General features: G+C 38.9%; 1 protein-coding gene across 2 annotated transcripts in view; it reads left to right on the top strand.

Moving 5' to 3' along the window:
- Positions 1-12,167, top strand: part of PTAR1 (protein prenyltransferase alpha subunit repeat containing 1) — a 52,856-nt gene that overhangs the window by 28,076 nt on the left and 12,613 nt on the right. The window contains exons 4-5 of one of the 2 annotated variants that reach the window (XM_028117409.2): positions 8,200-8,304; positions 10,103-10,316. In XM_028117409.2, the coding sequence (XP_027973210.1) occupies positions 8,200-8,304; positions 10,103-10,316 (319 nt within the window). The remainder of the gene's footprint in view (positions 1-8,199; positions 8,305-10,102; positions 10,317-12,167) is intronic. The other variant, XM_028117411.2, reaches the window with a different exon arrangement.

Genomic DNA, 12,167 nt, shown 5'->3' with positions numbered 1-12,167 from the left:
TTTTTCAGTTGAACAGTATGTATGTTTTTTTTTTTTTAAATGGTGGTCTCTTAGACTAACACAAATTCTCCTAGAGGAAAGGAGAGGATAAAGTTCTAGATGAATAATGAAGTCCTGTTGAACACTGAATACATTTTAAATTTTCCTATAGGAGAGAGCCATAGATTATGGTTCTTAATCTTTAAAGATGACTTAAACAGTACTTTATTCAGTTTTCTGTGTATTTTAAGCAAGGTTACATTCTGAGTTAGTGTTCTATGATACCTACTGAATTTTGTATCTACCTACTGATTTTTAAAAATTAGGCAACTTCTATTACATGTCTTTTTAAGTCTTTTGAATAATTGATGATCACATATTTAGAGTAAGGAGTAAGAGAAGTATAGAATGAGATACAAGGCTTTAAAATTTACATGATTTTAGAATTCTGATTTTTCTTTTATGGAAAGCACCACCACAGGTAAGGAAAAGACTAATGTTCATGAGTGGCTACTGTATTGTAGGGACATATTACAGCTTTATTCATGGTCTCACTTAATCCACACAATACTCGACAGCATTTGTTCATTTATGAAATATTTATTAATTGCTCTCTGCTGAATTCTAGGCACTGGAAATAGAACTATGAACAAAACCCTGTCCTTGTGGAATTTTTATTCTACTAGGGGAAGAAAAGAAACAAAGACATTACTAAATAAAATATACATTCGATCAAGTGGTGGTTAAATCCTGTGGAGAAAAAGTGGGACAAGAAAGTTGGGAAGACCAGAGAGAGAGTGGGCAGAATAGTATTGCAGTTTTACATAGGGGACATCTGAGCAAAGACTGGCCTGATTTGGGGATCAGTCTGTGGGGTCTGGGGTAAGAGCATTCCACGCAGAGGGAATGGGAGCAAGTGGGAAGGCTCTCAGTGGTGCTGAAAGTGTTCCTTGGTGTTCTGGGACAGCAAGACAGCCAGTGCCCAGTGTAGCTGGAGTAGCGGGCATGAGGAAGAGAGTCATGGACCGGACCTCATGGGCTTTGTCGATCTTCCTACACTGCTGGAGGAACTTGGACTGCTACTCGGAGTGAGATCGGAAGTCATTAAAGCCGAGGAGGGACAGTCTCTCACTTAGGTTTAAAAAGTCTAGGTCCTGTGGAAAGTAGACTGTAGGAGTGCAGGGAGGGGTTAGGAAGTTGGGTAGTGGTTGTGGTAATTTAGGTGAGAGATGCTTGTGTGACTTGAAGTCTAACTTAGCAGTAGAAAAGGTGAGAAGTAATGATTCTCACTGTATTTTAGGAACTATATAAGCTTTGACTGTATTTAATAAACCAATTTTAAAGGCAGATTATGAACTAGATGCAGGAAGGAGAAAGAAGAGGGTCAAGCTGGACTCTGGTGTTTGGCCCGAGCAACTGAAAGGATGGAGTTGCCCTTTACAGCAGGAGAGTCAGTCCTCTGTCTGGAAGAGGAGCAGACTGAGATGGGGAGTGCCAGGTGGAAGTCGGGGGCTCAGGTTGGGACAGGTTAGGTTTGTGTGCAGGAATCTAAAGTTGAAGCGGAAGTTCTAAGCCTGAGAGAAATTTGGGAGTCACTAGAAAATGGGTGGTATTTAAGGCCATGAGATTGTTTGAGGTACCCATGTAGCTGTTGGAAAATTGGAAATTACATACATGGCTCACATTGGTGATTCATATTATATTTCTGTTGGACAACACTGTTCTAGAGTTTGTGCGATGAGGAAGAATCAGCAAGGGAGACCTTTAGGAGGGTGCTATGAACTTATAACTGAGAGCTTTCTTAAGGGTAGGGATCATGTCTTTTTATTTTCCTTTGTTTTCCTAGCATCTAGCCTTCTAGTGCCTGGCATGTATTCAGTTTGCAGACTGGGCACTGGAAATAATTAAGTTCAGTGAGAATGAAATGAGGGTAATAGAGAAGTAGGAGTGCCATTTTTATTCATGTTCTCCAATTCCTCATTATTATAGAGGACTTGAAAAATCCTTCAACAAGAAACGATTCTTACTAGTATAATACATGCATATGTAATCATATATGCATACATATATACACATATGTGTATATATATGTAATTTATTATATATTTTATAGGGCGGCTCAATGTAGGAGAAAGAACCTAGTCTTCAGATATGTGGCTCTTTGTCCTTTTTCGTTAATTAACTAGCAGTTGACTTGAGGCAAAAGCTTTAACTTCAGAGCAGCTTTAGTTTCTGTATCTGTGAAATAAAAGGTTTGACCTAGGTAATTTTTTTATGATTCCTTTCAAACTGTTTTGTGATTTTCTGTGGTTTGGTTGTGTAAAGGGAAAATTGCTGCATAATCTAACTTCAGTGATATTCACAGCAGTTGATTTTGAAAAGTATTCTGGCAAGATTAATAAAGTTTTGTGCTGGGGTGCCTGGGTGGCTCAGTCGTTAAGCATATGCCTTCGGCTCAGGTAATGATCCCAGAGTCCTGGGATCGAGCCCCATATCGGGCTCCCTGCTCCACGGGAAGCCTGCTTCTCCCTCTCCCACTCCCCCTGCTTGTGATCCCTCTCTCACTGTGTCTCTGTCAAACAAATAAAATCTTTAAAATAAATAAGTTTTGTGCTAGATGAATAAAAAGGAAACCTTGATTTTTAAAAAGATCCATTGTGGATATGTATTCTAGTAAGTTTTAATTTGTATTAGTAAAATTAATTAACATGAACACATAGAATCAGTAGTACATTTTATTCAGAAACCACCAGCTTTGGAAGTAAATTGGTCTAACGTTATAAGATCTCTCGCAAATCAAATACTTAACACTTCATGTTTAATTGTTGGTGTGTTTTTTCTGCAGTAACTGGGAAGCATTGAGTGATTTTTAACTGTATTTTATAAACTGTTAAAAGATAGTGTTAATACATCGGTTGTTCATTTTATAGGTGTTGTGGTTTTAGGGAAAACACAGATGCAAGAATAGGTTTTTGAGTTGATTTCCTGTAATTACAGTGAGTGATGGATATACTTTTAAAAATCTACCTGTTATAGAAAAATTTGGTACTTTTTTTGCTTTGAAATTCAGTGTCTTATTTTGTGAAAGAGCTTGACTTCATAACAGTGTCCTATTTTTTCCGTCAGTCTGTGAACACAGAGTAAGCAAAACCTCTTTGAGTAACTAAAATAGCTAACACCAGGCTTCAGTAATCATGTCCTTTACTCATAGCCTATTACAATTGGTGACTTTCTTTTATGCAGATTTGATGTTTGGTTCTGGCACTTTGAGTTCACAGACCTTGAGTATAAGTTACTAATTCTCCCCCAGCTTCAGTTTTCTCATCAGTAAAACTGAGATAATACTAGGTTGTGCCATATGAAAATTGTTGTTTTTATAAAACAAAAAGGATTCAACCTAAGCATCCAGATCCTGGTGTCTTACGCCATTCTTTAATAAATGGAAATAGGCTTCTTGAGGAAATGTCTGATTCTAGGACCAGGGCAGGAAATCTGTAAGATTCGTCTGGAACATCTCAAAGAGCCAGAAAGTAAGGAAGTACTCAAAAAACAAAATGATGGAACTATGTCAAAGGGCTTCTAGTGGCCAAAGCTGGAACAGTTTGAGCAGTAAAATAACATAATACTGGGTTATACCCTAAAGTGTAAAATGGATGTTCATACATAAATAATTGAAGAAGCAAACAAACAAATAGTAGACAACAGACAATTCTCTCATATAGAAGGATTCTAAATAATTTATCTAGGCAACCCCCTTCAAGGAGTTGGAGTCCAGCTCCCTTCCTCCTTAAGTGTAACTTCCTTCCAAAAAGTACAGTGGAGAAACTGGACACAGACCATCTGAGGTAATCAAGGTCAGCATCAGCAGTGACAAGTCATGCTGTATTTTGTGCCCTTGATATGATGTGATAAAGATGGCACTTTTGTGATCTCTTCCTCCTCAAAACCCTTGTCTAACCATAAGAAAAACATCATACAAAATACCTGATTAGTACTCATAAAATGGCAAGGCATATCTGAGGAGACATAACCAAATATAATGTGATATCCTAGATAGGATGCTGGACTAGAAAAAGGACATGTGGTAAAAACTAAGGAATTCTGAATAAAGTATTGACTTTCAGCAGTAATGTACTGGTGATGATTCATCAATTGTGACCAAAGTACCATAATAATATATTATTAATAAGGGAAGCTGGTACAGGGTATATAAGAGTTCTCTATACTATCCTTAACAACCCTAGTGTGAATTTAAAACAATTCCCAGATTAAAACTTTAAGATTTTTATTTATTTATTTTTTAAGTCATCTCTCTACCCAGTGTGGGGCTCAAACTTACAACATGAGATCAAGAGTCTCATGCTCTACCAACTGAGCCAGCCAGGTGCCCCAAAAGTTTATTTAATGAAACAAAAAACAAAAAACAACAATTGGGTATCGGCAATTTCATATATTTCAACATAATACAGGATTGTTTTGAGGATTAGATTAGATAATATATGCAAATCACTTAACACAGTGGCTGATTCAGGAGAAGTTTTCAGTAAATGGTAATTTTTATGAAGATGACTCTTATTATTTCAGACAAAATAAAGATTCAGGGGGGAAAAAAGATGGCATTTGTTTATTCTGTCATACTGTGTTCCAAGTACTGAGCTAGCCAGTGAAGATTTAACCATGGACAAGATACACATAGCCCCTGGTATCCTACAAATTTTAAATCAAGTGACAGCAGAGAGAAACCATAACTAATAGCCTGAGATAGAGAAAAGACAGAAAAGCTTAAAAAAATAAGATAAACCAGGGGCGCCTGGGTGGCTCAGTCGGTTAAGCGTCTGCCTTCGGCTCAGGTCATGCTCCCATGAGCCCCTGATCGGGCTGCTTGCTCAGTGGGGAGCCTGCTTCTCCCCCTGCTTGTGTTCTCTCTCTTTGACAAATAAATAAGTAAACTTTGTAGAACTAGAAAAGCCTTCATGTAATATGCCACAACAAGGTTGCACATAGAGCATGGCCTCTTCCCTACTACCCCCTCCTCTTTACAGCACGACACACGTGGCCTTTTCCTTTCCTGCGTACTTCTCCCCCACATTTATTTGACCTTTGTTTTATTCCTTCGTTCTCTGTTTGCAGTGTATCACCTAAGGCTTTCAGGATGAATCTCAAAGCCCAGCTTAGTCAATGTGCCTGAAAATAAAGCCACCTCAAATTTAGGGCAGTACTCGACTTCCTCAATAAGAAAAGTTCAAGAAAAGATTTTTAGGCTAATAACAATATGTAAATTTAAAGGTATGTGCATGAAATAAGTAAATGTCTTAATATGATACTTTTTTAAAATTTAGTTACATACCTGTAAAATAACGTGAAGTATTTTAATTATTAGTTTGTCATTTTCTTACATTTCATTAAATAATTCAAATGTCTCACATGGCTTATTGATATCAGTGACTTTGTCATCACAAGAGTTATTTTTTTCAACTTATCCAGCCTTTTTCCAGAGCACATTCTGTGTCCATATATCTAGCTTGTTTGAGATACATATAGCACTTGTTGAATCCATGTGTGACTGAAATTTTTCTCAAGATAGATCCCTACTTGAATGCATTCCAGTAGTTGATTTTCTTTTATTACATCTCTTGTTTAAAGTGATAGCTATAACGTAATCATTTATTATATTCCTTTTTCAAGTGATCTTTAAAAATTTTGTTTATGGGGCGCCTGGGTGGCTCAGTTGGTTAAGTGTCTGCCTTCGACTTGGATCATGATTCCAGGGTCCTGGGATCAAGCCCCACATCTGGCTCCCTGCTCAGCGGGAAGCCTGCTTCTCCCTCTGTACCCTCATCCCGCTTGTGCTCTCTCTCAAATAAATAGATAAAATCTTAAAAAAAAAAAGGTGATTTAAAAAAAATTTTGTTTATGGTAATATTCAACATCTACAGTGTTCAGTCCTGTCCCCAGGAATGTTTATTAAATTGATATTTAAATTTTGCTGCCTTTTTTATGATTCTGTCAGGTAACCTTTTTAAGCATCCACATATACCTTTGATTGGGGTTGTTTCGAGCTAAGATATCTTCCCAAATATGTTGTGCAAAATAAATTAAGAGAGCACCCCTAGGGGCATGTGGGTGGCTCAGTGGGTTGAGCGTCTGACTCTTGATTTTGGCTCAGGTCATGATCTCAGGTTGTAAGATGGAGCCCTGCATCCGGCTCCATGCTCAGCGTGGAGTCTGGTTGAGATTCTCTCTCTCCCTCCCTCTGCCCTTCCCCCTGCTTTCTCTCTTTCTTTTTCTCTCTCTCAAAATGAATAAAATCTTTTTTTTTTAAAGGAGCCCTAATTGAAGAAACTTTTTAAAGATTCAGGTATAAAGTGGCTCCTCTTTTCTGAAGAAAAGACTATTTCCCCATAGATATATATGGGAGTATAGGTAGGCAGTTGTAGTAAGGAGAGGTTTTAAATTTAGTAAATGGAAATTAGGCTTAATATAGTAAATTATGTACCATAGAGGTTTTTAAACCTTGGTGTACATCACCTAGAGCACTTGTTCAAACACATTGCTTTGTCACTAGTTTTTGATTCAGCAGGTCTGGGATGAGGCTTGAGAATCTGTATTTCTTACAAGTTCCAGATGATGGTAATGTTGCAGTTAAGGACCTTACTTTGAGAAACACTGCATTACAAAGAAGTTAAAATTATACAGAATAATATTTTGCCTCCTTTGAACACTATAGGTATCCTGACTTACTGTATAATGAAACATTACTAATTTCCAGAAGAAGAATGATGCAGGACTGCAAAAGTAATTGGCTGTTGCATTAAATCCTCTTTCAGCGACACACAGGCTTCCTGTGCATTGAAAGAAAGATAGCCAATAAACCCATTTGTTAAAGTACTCATAAACCTTCTCAGTATCACTTGAAATTATATCCTGGACTGAAATGCCTGACCTAAAATGATCGTAAAATACAAATATTTGTCATCACTGTTCAGTATTTTCACTAAAAAGAAAGTTATTTTCCTTATCAAATACAAATCTAGAAATGGCACATTGCTGTTGGAAAGAAAATGCATGGTGGTGATTAGGAACTAAATTCATCTGAGTAGGTGAGGTATACGATCTGGGCTCTCGTCTAATTGGAATTAAAGTTCTCTAAAATAAATGAGTTATCAACCCTACCACAGGAAGGACTTTTTAAGATTAATAAATTCTAGTAAATGATCTAATTTTATTATAATAGATACATTGAAAATTCATTGGGAGTATAATTAGTAAGAGCAGAGCTTATTATCAGAAACTTAGCTGAGAAATTAAAACCTAAATCGTATTTACTTGGGAAATAATAGGTGGAGAGCTCTTGCATGACGTTCTTCATAATTACATGGGAGCTTTGAACACTTTGAAAACAGCAACAAAAACCTGACATTGCTCTTTTATTTGTATTTCAAAAAGAAATGGTCTAGTGTCTCAAGGGCCATGCAGGTAGTTCACCTGGTAATAACATCTTTGGGGAACTTCCCTAAGTAGCAGAAATGAAAGACATCTTAAGCACAAAGATCTGTTTCAGAAAAGCAAAAACTTGGAAGCAACCTAAATGTCTAACCAAAGAGGAAAAGGTCATTAAACACAGAATAGCCACTCAGTGAAAACTACTTGACCGACTTAAATGTTCGCTTTAAAGATTATGTAGCGTCATGGAATAATTCTTAAGCTGTAAAGTAGAATATAAAATTATATGTTAAAATGTATATGCATATGAGGAAAGACAGAAGGGAAAATTGAAAAATAAAAATAGTAATTAGGGTAGTGAATGATTCTTTCCATCTTAATCATGCTGTGTGTGTTACTCTTTATGTATTTTTTGGTAATGAATCATATCATGTCCAACTTGGGAAGTTAGAACAATTCTTGACTAGTACTGGATCCGCCCTACAGATGCTGATGTCAGGCCTTTTAAGTTTTAGAAATGAGACAAGCCAGAAAACCTCTCTTTGCCCTTTCCCAAATAGGTAACTAAAGTTCCACTATTGCTTTTAAGAGCTTCTCTTTCTGCTTATTAATCCTGTTACTTCAAGATTACAAGAATACATTCTTGATTACTGTGTGTGATACTTACGAGAGTTTCATGTTTTATTTTTTTTCTTCCCAGTGAGATTATGTTAATAGCCATGCAGTATGTTTGGCTGGAAAGGTAGAATAATGGTTCTTTTCATTTTTCTTTTACAGAAAAGAGCTCATCCTCTCTGGCACTTTAAATCCAATTAAGGACTTACATCTGGGAAAACTGGCCTTAACTAAATTTCCAAAGAGTCCAGAAACATGGATTCACAGGTGTGGTTAATTTACACTATAGGATTCTTAGGATTCAGAGTGGCTGGAGAAACAACAGTGTCAATCAGGGTCACATACTGGTTCAGAGTATGAATTCTAAAGTCAAGTTACCTACTTTTTAACTCCAGATGCCATCACTTGTTCCCTGTGTGACCTTCAGAAATGATTTAAGCTCTTCAAGCCTCAGTTTTCTCATTCATAAAATGGGAATAACAATCACACCTATTTCAGAGTTAATGGTTGGCTTTACATGAAATAATGTATGTTAGCACTACCACGGTGCCTGGCACATATTAAATACTCAGTAAATTTTAGCTTTATTGTTCATTATGAACTGTCTGAGCAGTCATAGAAATGGCATTTAGATAGTCAACTATAATGAGCACTTGGGTTTTATAATTAATTCAGGTGTGTTTCTGGTATAGATGGTTGTAGTTATTAAAATTAACAAAATAACGACGATAAAGGTAGCTGAGGTGAGTGGTGTATAGGCTGCGCTGAAGTCGCTAAGACTGTAAATGCAGAGAGTATTTTTAGGTTAAAGGCCTGAGTCAGCCAAAATGCACGTGAAAACTCTCCTCACCATCCTGGCTCTCTGGAGCATATTCCTCGTGGACTCCATGGAACTATCCAGTTTTGACTAAAATGAGATAGTGTGGGCTGGTGGCTTCTTGGGGTCAGTGGGGAAATTCTTTAAGAAGTCTGTTTTCAGTTTACTAAGCCACTTACAACTTTTCTTAAATCCTGAGCATTTTTAGGATCTTAGTTCAGGGTATCTTTACTGTAATCTTGGCTTTGGCTAGCATTGCAAATCAGCTACTTCCATGCTGGATGTTTTTTCTTAGTAGGAATTGAGATAGCACTTCAGAGAGGACTGTGGTTGCGTGTGTGGAGGTTTGGAAAGGACTGGTGGCAGGGGAGGGCAGTATTGAATATGCATTCACCAATTTATAAGCTTATCTAATATTTTATATAAAGCAAGCTTTTGTTTTATAAGTTAGGTAAAAAACTTCTATTTGAAAAGGACAAAATGAGTTTTCTTACTCAATTTCTAGTAACCTTTGGGTTGGAAATTTTTAGTCTAAAATGCTTCTTATGAGAAAATATTTGTAAAAAACTAACCACATTAAGTGGTTAGAGATGCTTTTTTAGTGCCTTTCATTTAAATAAGTATGCTAATGAAAATCTTAAACAGACAAGGGAAAAATTTGTGGCTAAAGACATTTAAAACCTCCTGATGGTTTTAACTAAATATATTGTATTTGTGTCCTTCCAGATTCTATGCTATAACATAGAAATTCTGCTTAATGAAAGCAGTCATAATGCAGCTTCTTGTTTGCAAGCAAATACACATAGGGTGAGGCATGCACATGTAATTAAAGGTGTGAACCATGACTCCTTTTCTAGTATTTACCAGCCATTAATTAATATCCCCTCCACCACCACCACTGCAAACCCCCCTCCATGTACACACCCTGTCTTTGCATTTTCTGGCCAAATGGAGTTTTTGAGCTGTCATACTGGAACTGAAGCATTCTCTTTCTCATAAATTTTAATGTTTTAGAAAGGTTTCTCTTTCCTGTTTGTCCTTTCTTCACCCTCCTCCCCATCAGTGGTGCTGAAGTTTAATGACATCTTTAACAAAAACAACAGAATAATCCCACTCCCCCCAAATTGAGCTCATAGACAGGGATTAGTTTGCATTGTATGGGTGGAGATTGAGAACAAAGAAAACTGGTTGTTTTCCTCTCTGGTTTATGTTCTTCCCTCATTCTCATTCCCACGTGTACTTTCGCAGGCGATGGGTGCTACAACAGCTAATTCAGGAAACTTCCTTGCCTGCCTTTGTGACGAAAGGAAACCCAGCAGCAATTCCTGCAGAGAGGACACAGAGACTGGTCCGAGAAGAGATGGAGGTCTGTGGTGAAGCGGCGGGGAGATACCCGAGCAACTACAATGCCTGGTCCCATCGCATCTGGGTTCTCCAGCACCTGGCGAAGCTGGACGTCAGGGTAAGGCCACGCTTCGTCTCCCGAGGCACAGTCCCTGTCTGCCCTTTAAGTCTTCTGATAGTAGCTCCTCCTCAGAGGAGCTTTGAAGGAGGAAAGTAGAGGAGCCAATGGCCCAGCAGCCTGGGGAGGAGCTAGCAGCTGATACTTCCAGGGAAACCCTGGCAATTTAAAAAAAAGGTTGCATTCCTCACCAGCGCGGTTTCTGGCACTCTTCAGGTTAGTACATTGTAGAACGAAGGCAAGTTTAAGCAGTAAGAAGATGGAGCGTAATTCATTTTGCCCCGGAATAGGAAGGTGTTATTAGGCCTTGTAGCATTGGAGTTGTTCTTTCTTGGTGGGCTCTGGTTATGGGACTTAATGTGCTCCATCAGCCGGCTGCCTTCTCACCGTCCCCTCTCCTGGGGAGGGAAGAGAAGTTCTCACCTGGTATTCCCAAACTTGCCTTCTTCTATAAATGACCTTCGGATTTTGGAGTTCCCACCCCAGGCCTACTAAATTGGGGAAAGGGTAGGATTTAAGAAAAACACTTTTCACGGGGCTTGGGGAGTTATCTGGAGGCAGAGCTGGGTTGGAAGGAATGGGGTGCCTTCACTTACTATTCATCGGGATGAGAACCAGGTATCCTTTGGCTCCTTCTAATGTACTATAGCTTCTCTCTATTTTTCTTCAGTTCTTACGTTTAAGTGCCATAAGAATGTAGGGTACTGCTCTGAAAGCTTCTCAGGCTTGAGACAACTTAAAGGGGTCAAAATACCTTAAGTGGTATTTTCAGATTAATTGGGAAGAACTCTCTCGTTTTGCTCACCAGCCCCTTCCTCCATCCCCCTTCCCAGGTTCCCTCTCCCCTCTCTGTGTCCTAGCCAGGGATTCCTCCAGGGTAAATTAAGAGTTTTCATTTCTGGGGACTTTTAAGCCAACAGTTCTGAAAGAGTAGCGCTTCCCTTCCAGTTTATATTGGCTTTGTGTTTCTGGATGGGAGTCCCCGTGATGGAGTGGAAAGAGCAAAGACAGAATCCTCCTGACCTGGCTTCAGATTTTGGCCTCACTAGCTATGTGTGGAAAAGCTTTCATGTTGTGAAATACCAGCTCCACTGTCTGCCTCAGTGGATTATTGTGAAGATTATTTGAGTTAATGTGTGCAAAGTACTGGGCACCTAATAGAGGCTCACTAAATTTTAGTTCCTTTCTCTGTTCCTCACAGATAGAAAGTTTAGGTGAAACTGACTCCCAGTTAGCTCAATCAACTCAATATAATTTATCCATGAAAAAGTACTGAAACTCTTTCATTCCCAGACACTGCCCTGTATGCTGAGTGTGGCATAATGACCAAGAGATTGCTCTGAACAAATTGAGAATCTAGTTGAGGGAACAGATACGAACACTCACAAAGCAGTTTGACACTTGCAGGCGCTGAGGGAAGCTCAGGGGACAGTGGGAGCACAGAAATGGCTTCTCATCCCAGCTGGGCTCATTGGGAGCAGCTGCCAGAAGGAAGGCTGCCTCGTTGTTAGGAGTCCAAGTCATCTGGTGGGATGTGGGAGATAGGGAGTCCTTAGGGAGTCTGGTCATCTCAGCTCCACAACTTGATAGGGGAGAGGGGGTGGGAGGGGCATGGGGAGCATGGAGGATAAAGAGAAAGGCGGAGTCCATGTGAGCTGAGCAGTCTTTGGAAACTTGCCTGCCTTGATGTGGACCTTTTAAAGTGGCATTCCCATAAAATCAGGAACACGGGGCCAAGGTGAAATTCTCGCTTTCTTGAGACTGTCCAATGTTGAAGATAACAACTCATTAGTGGTGTGTTGACTCAGCTGCCTGAGTCTGCTACTAGGCTCACATGTTGTCCACCAGCTA

This window comes from Eumetopias jubatus, unplaced genomic scaffold (genome assembly GCF_037043125.1).
Source record: "Eumetopias jubatus isolate StellerSeaLion01/CBP00866 unplaced genomic scaffold, mEumJub1_p1.0 scaffold_15, whole genome shotgun sequence".
Classification (NCBI taxonomy): domain Eukaryota; kingdom Metazoa; phylum Chordata; class Mammalia; order Carnivora; family Otariidae; genus Eumetopias; species Eumetopias jubatus.
Note: the sequence above shows the minus strand (reverse complement) of the source record. Positions and strands in the feature narration are given on the sequence as shown.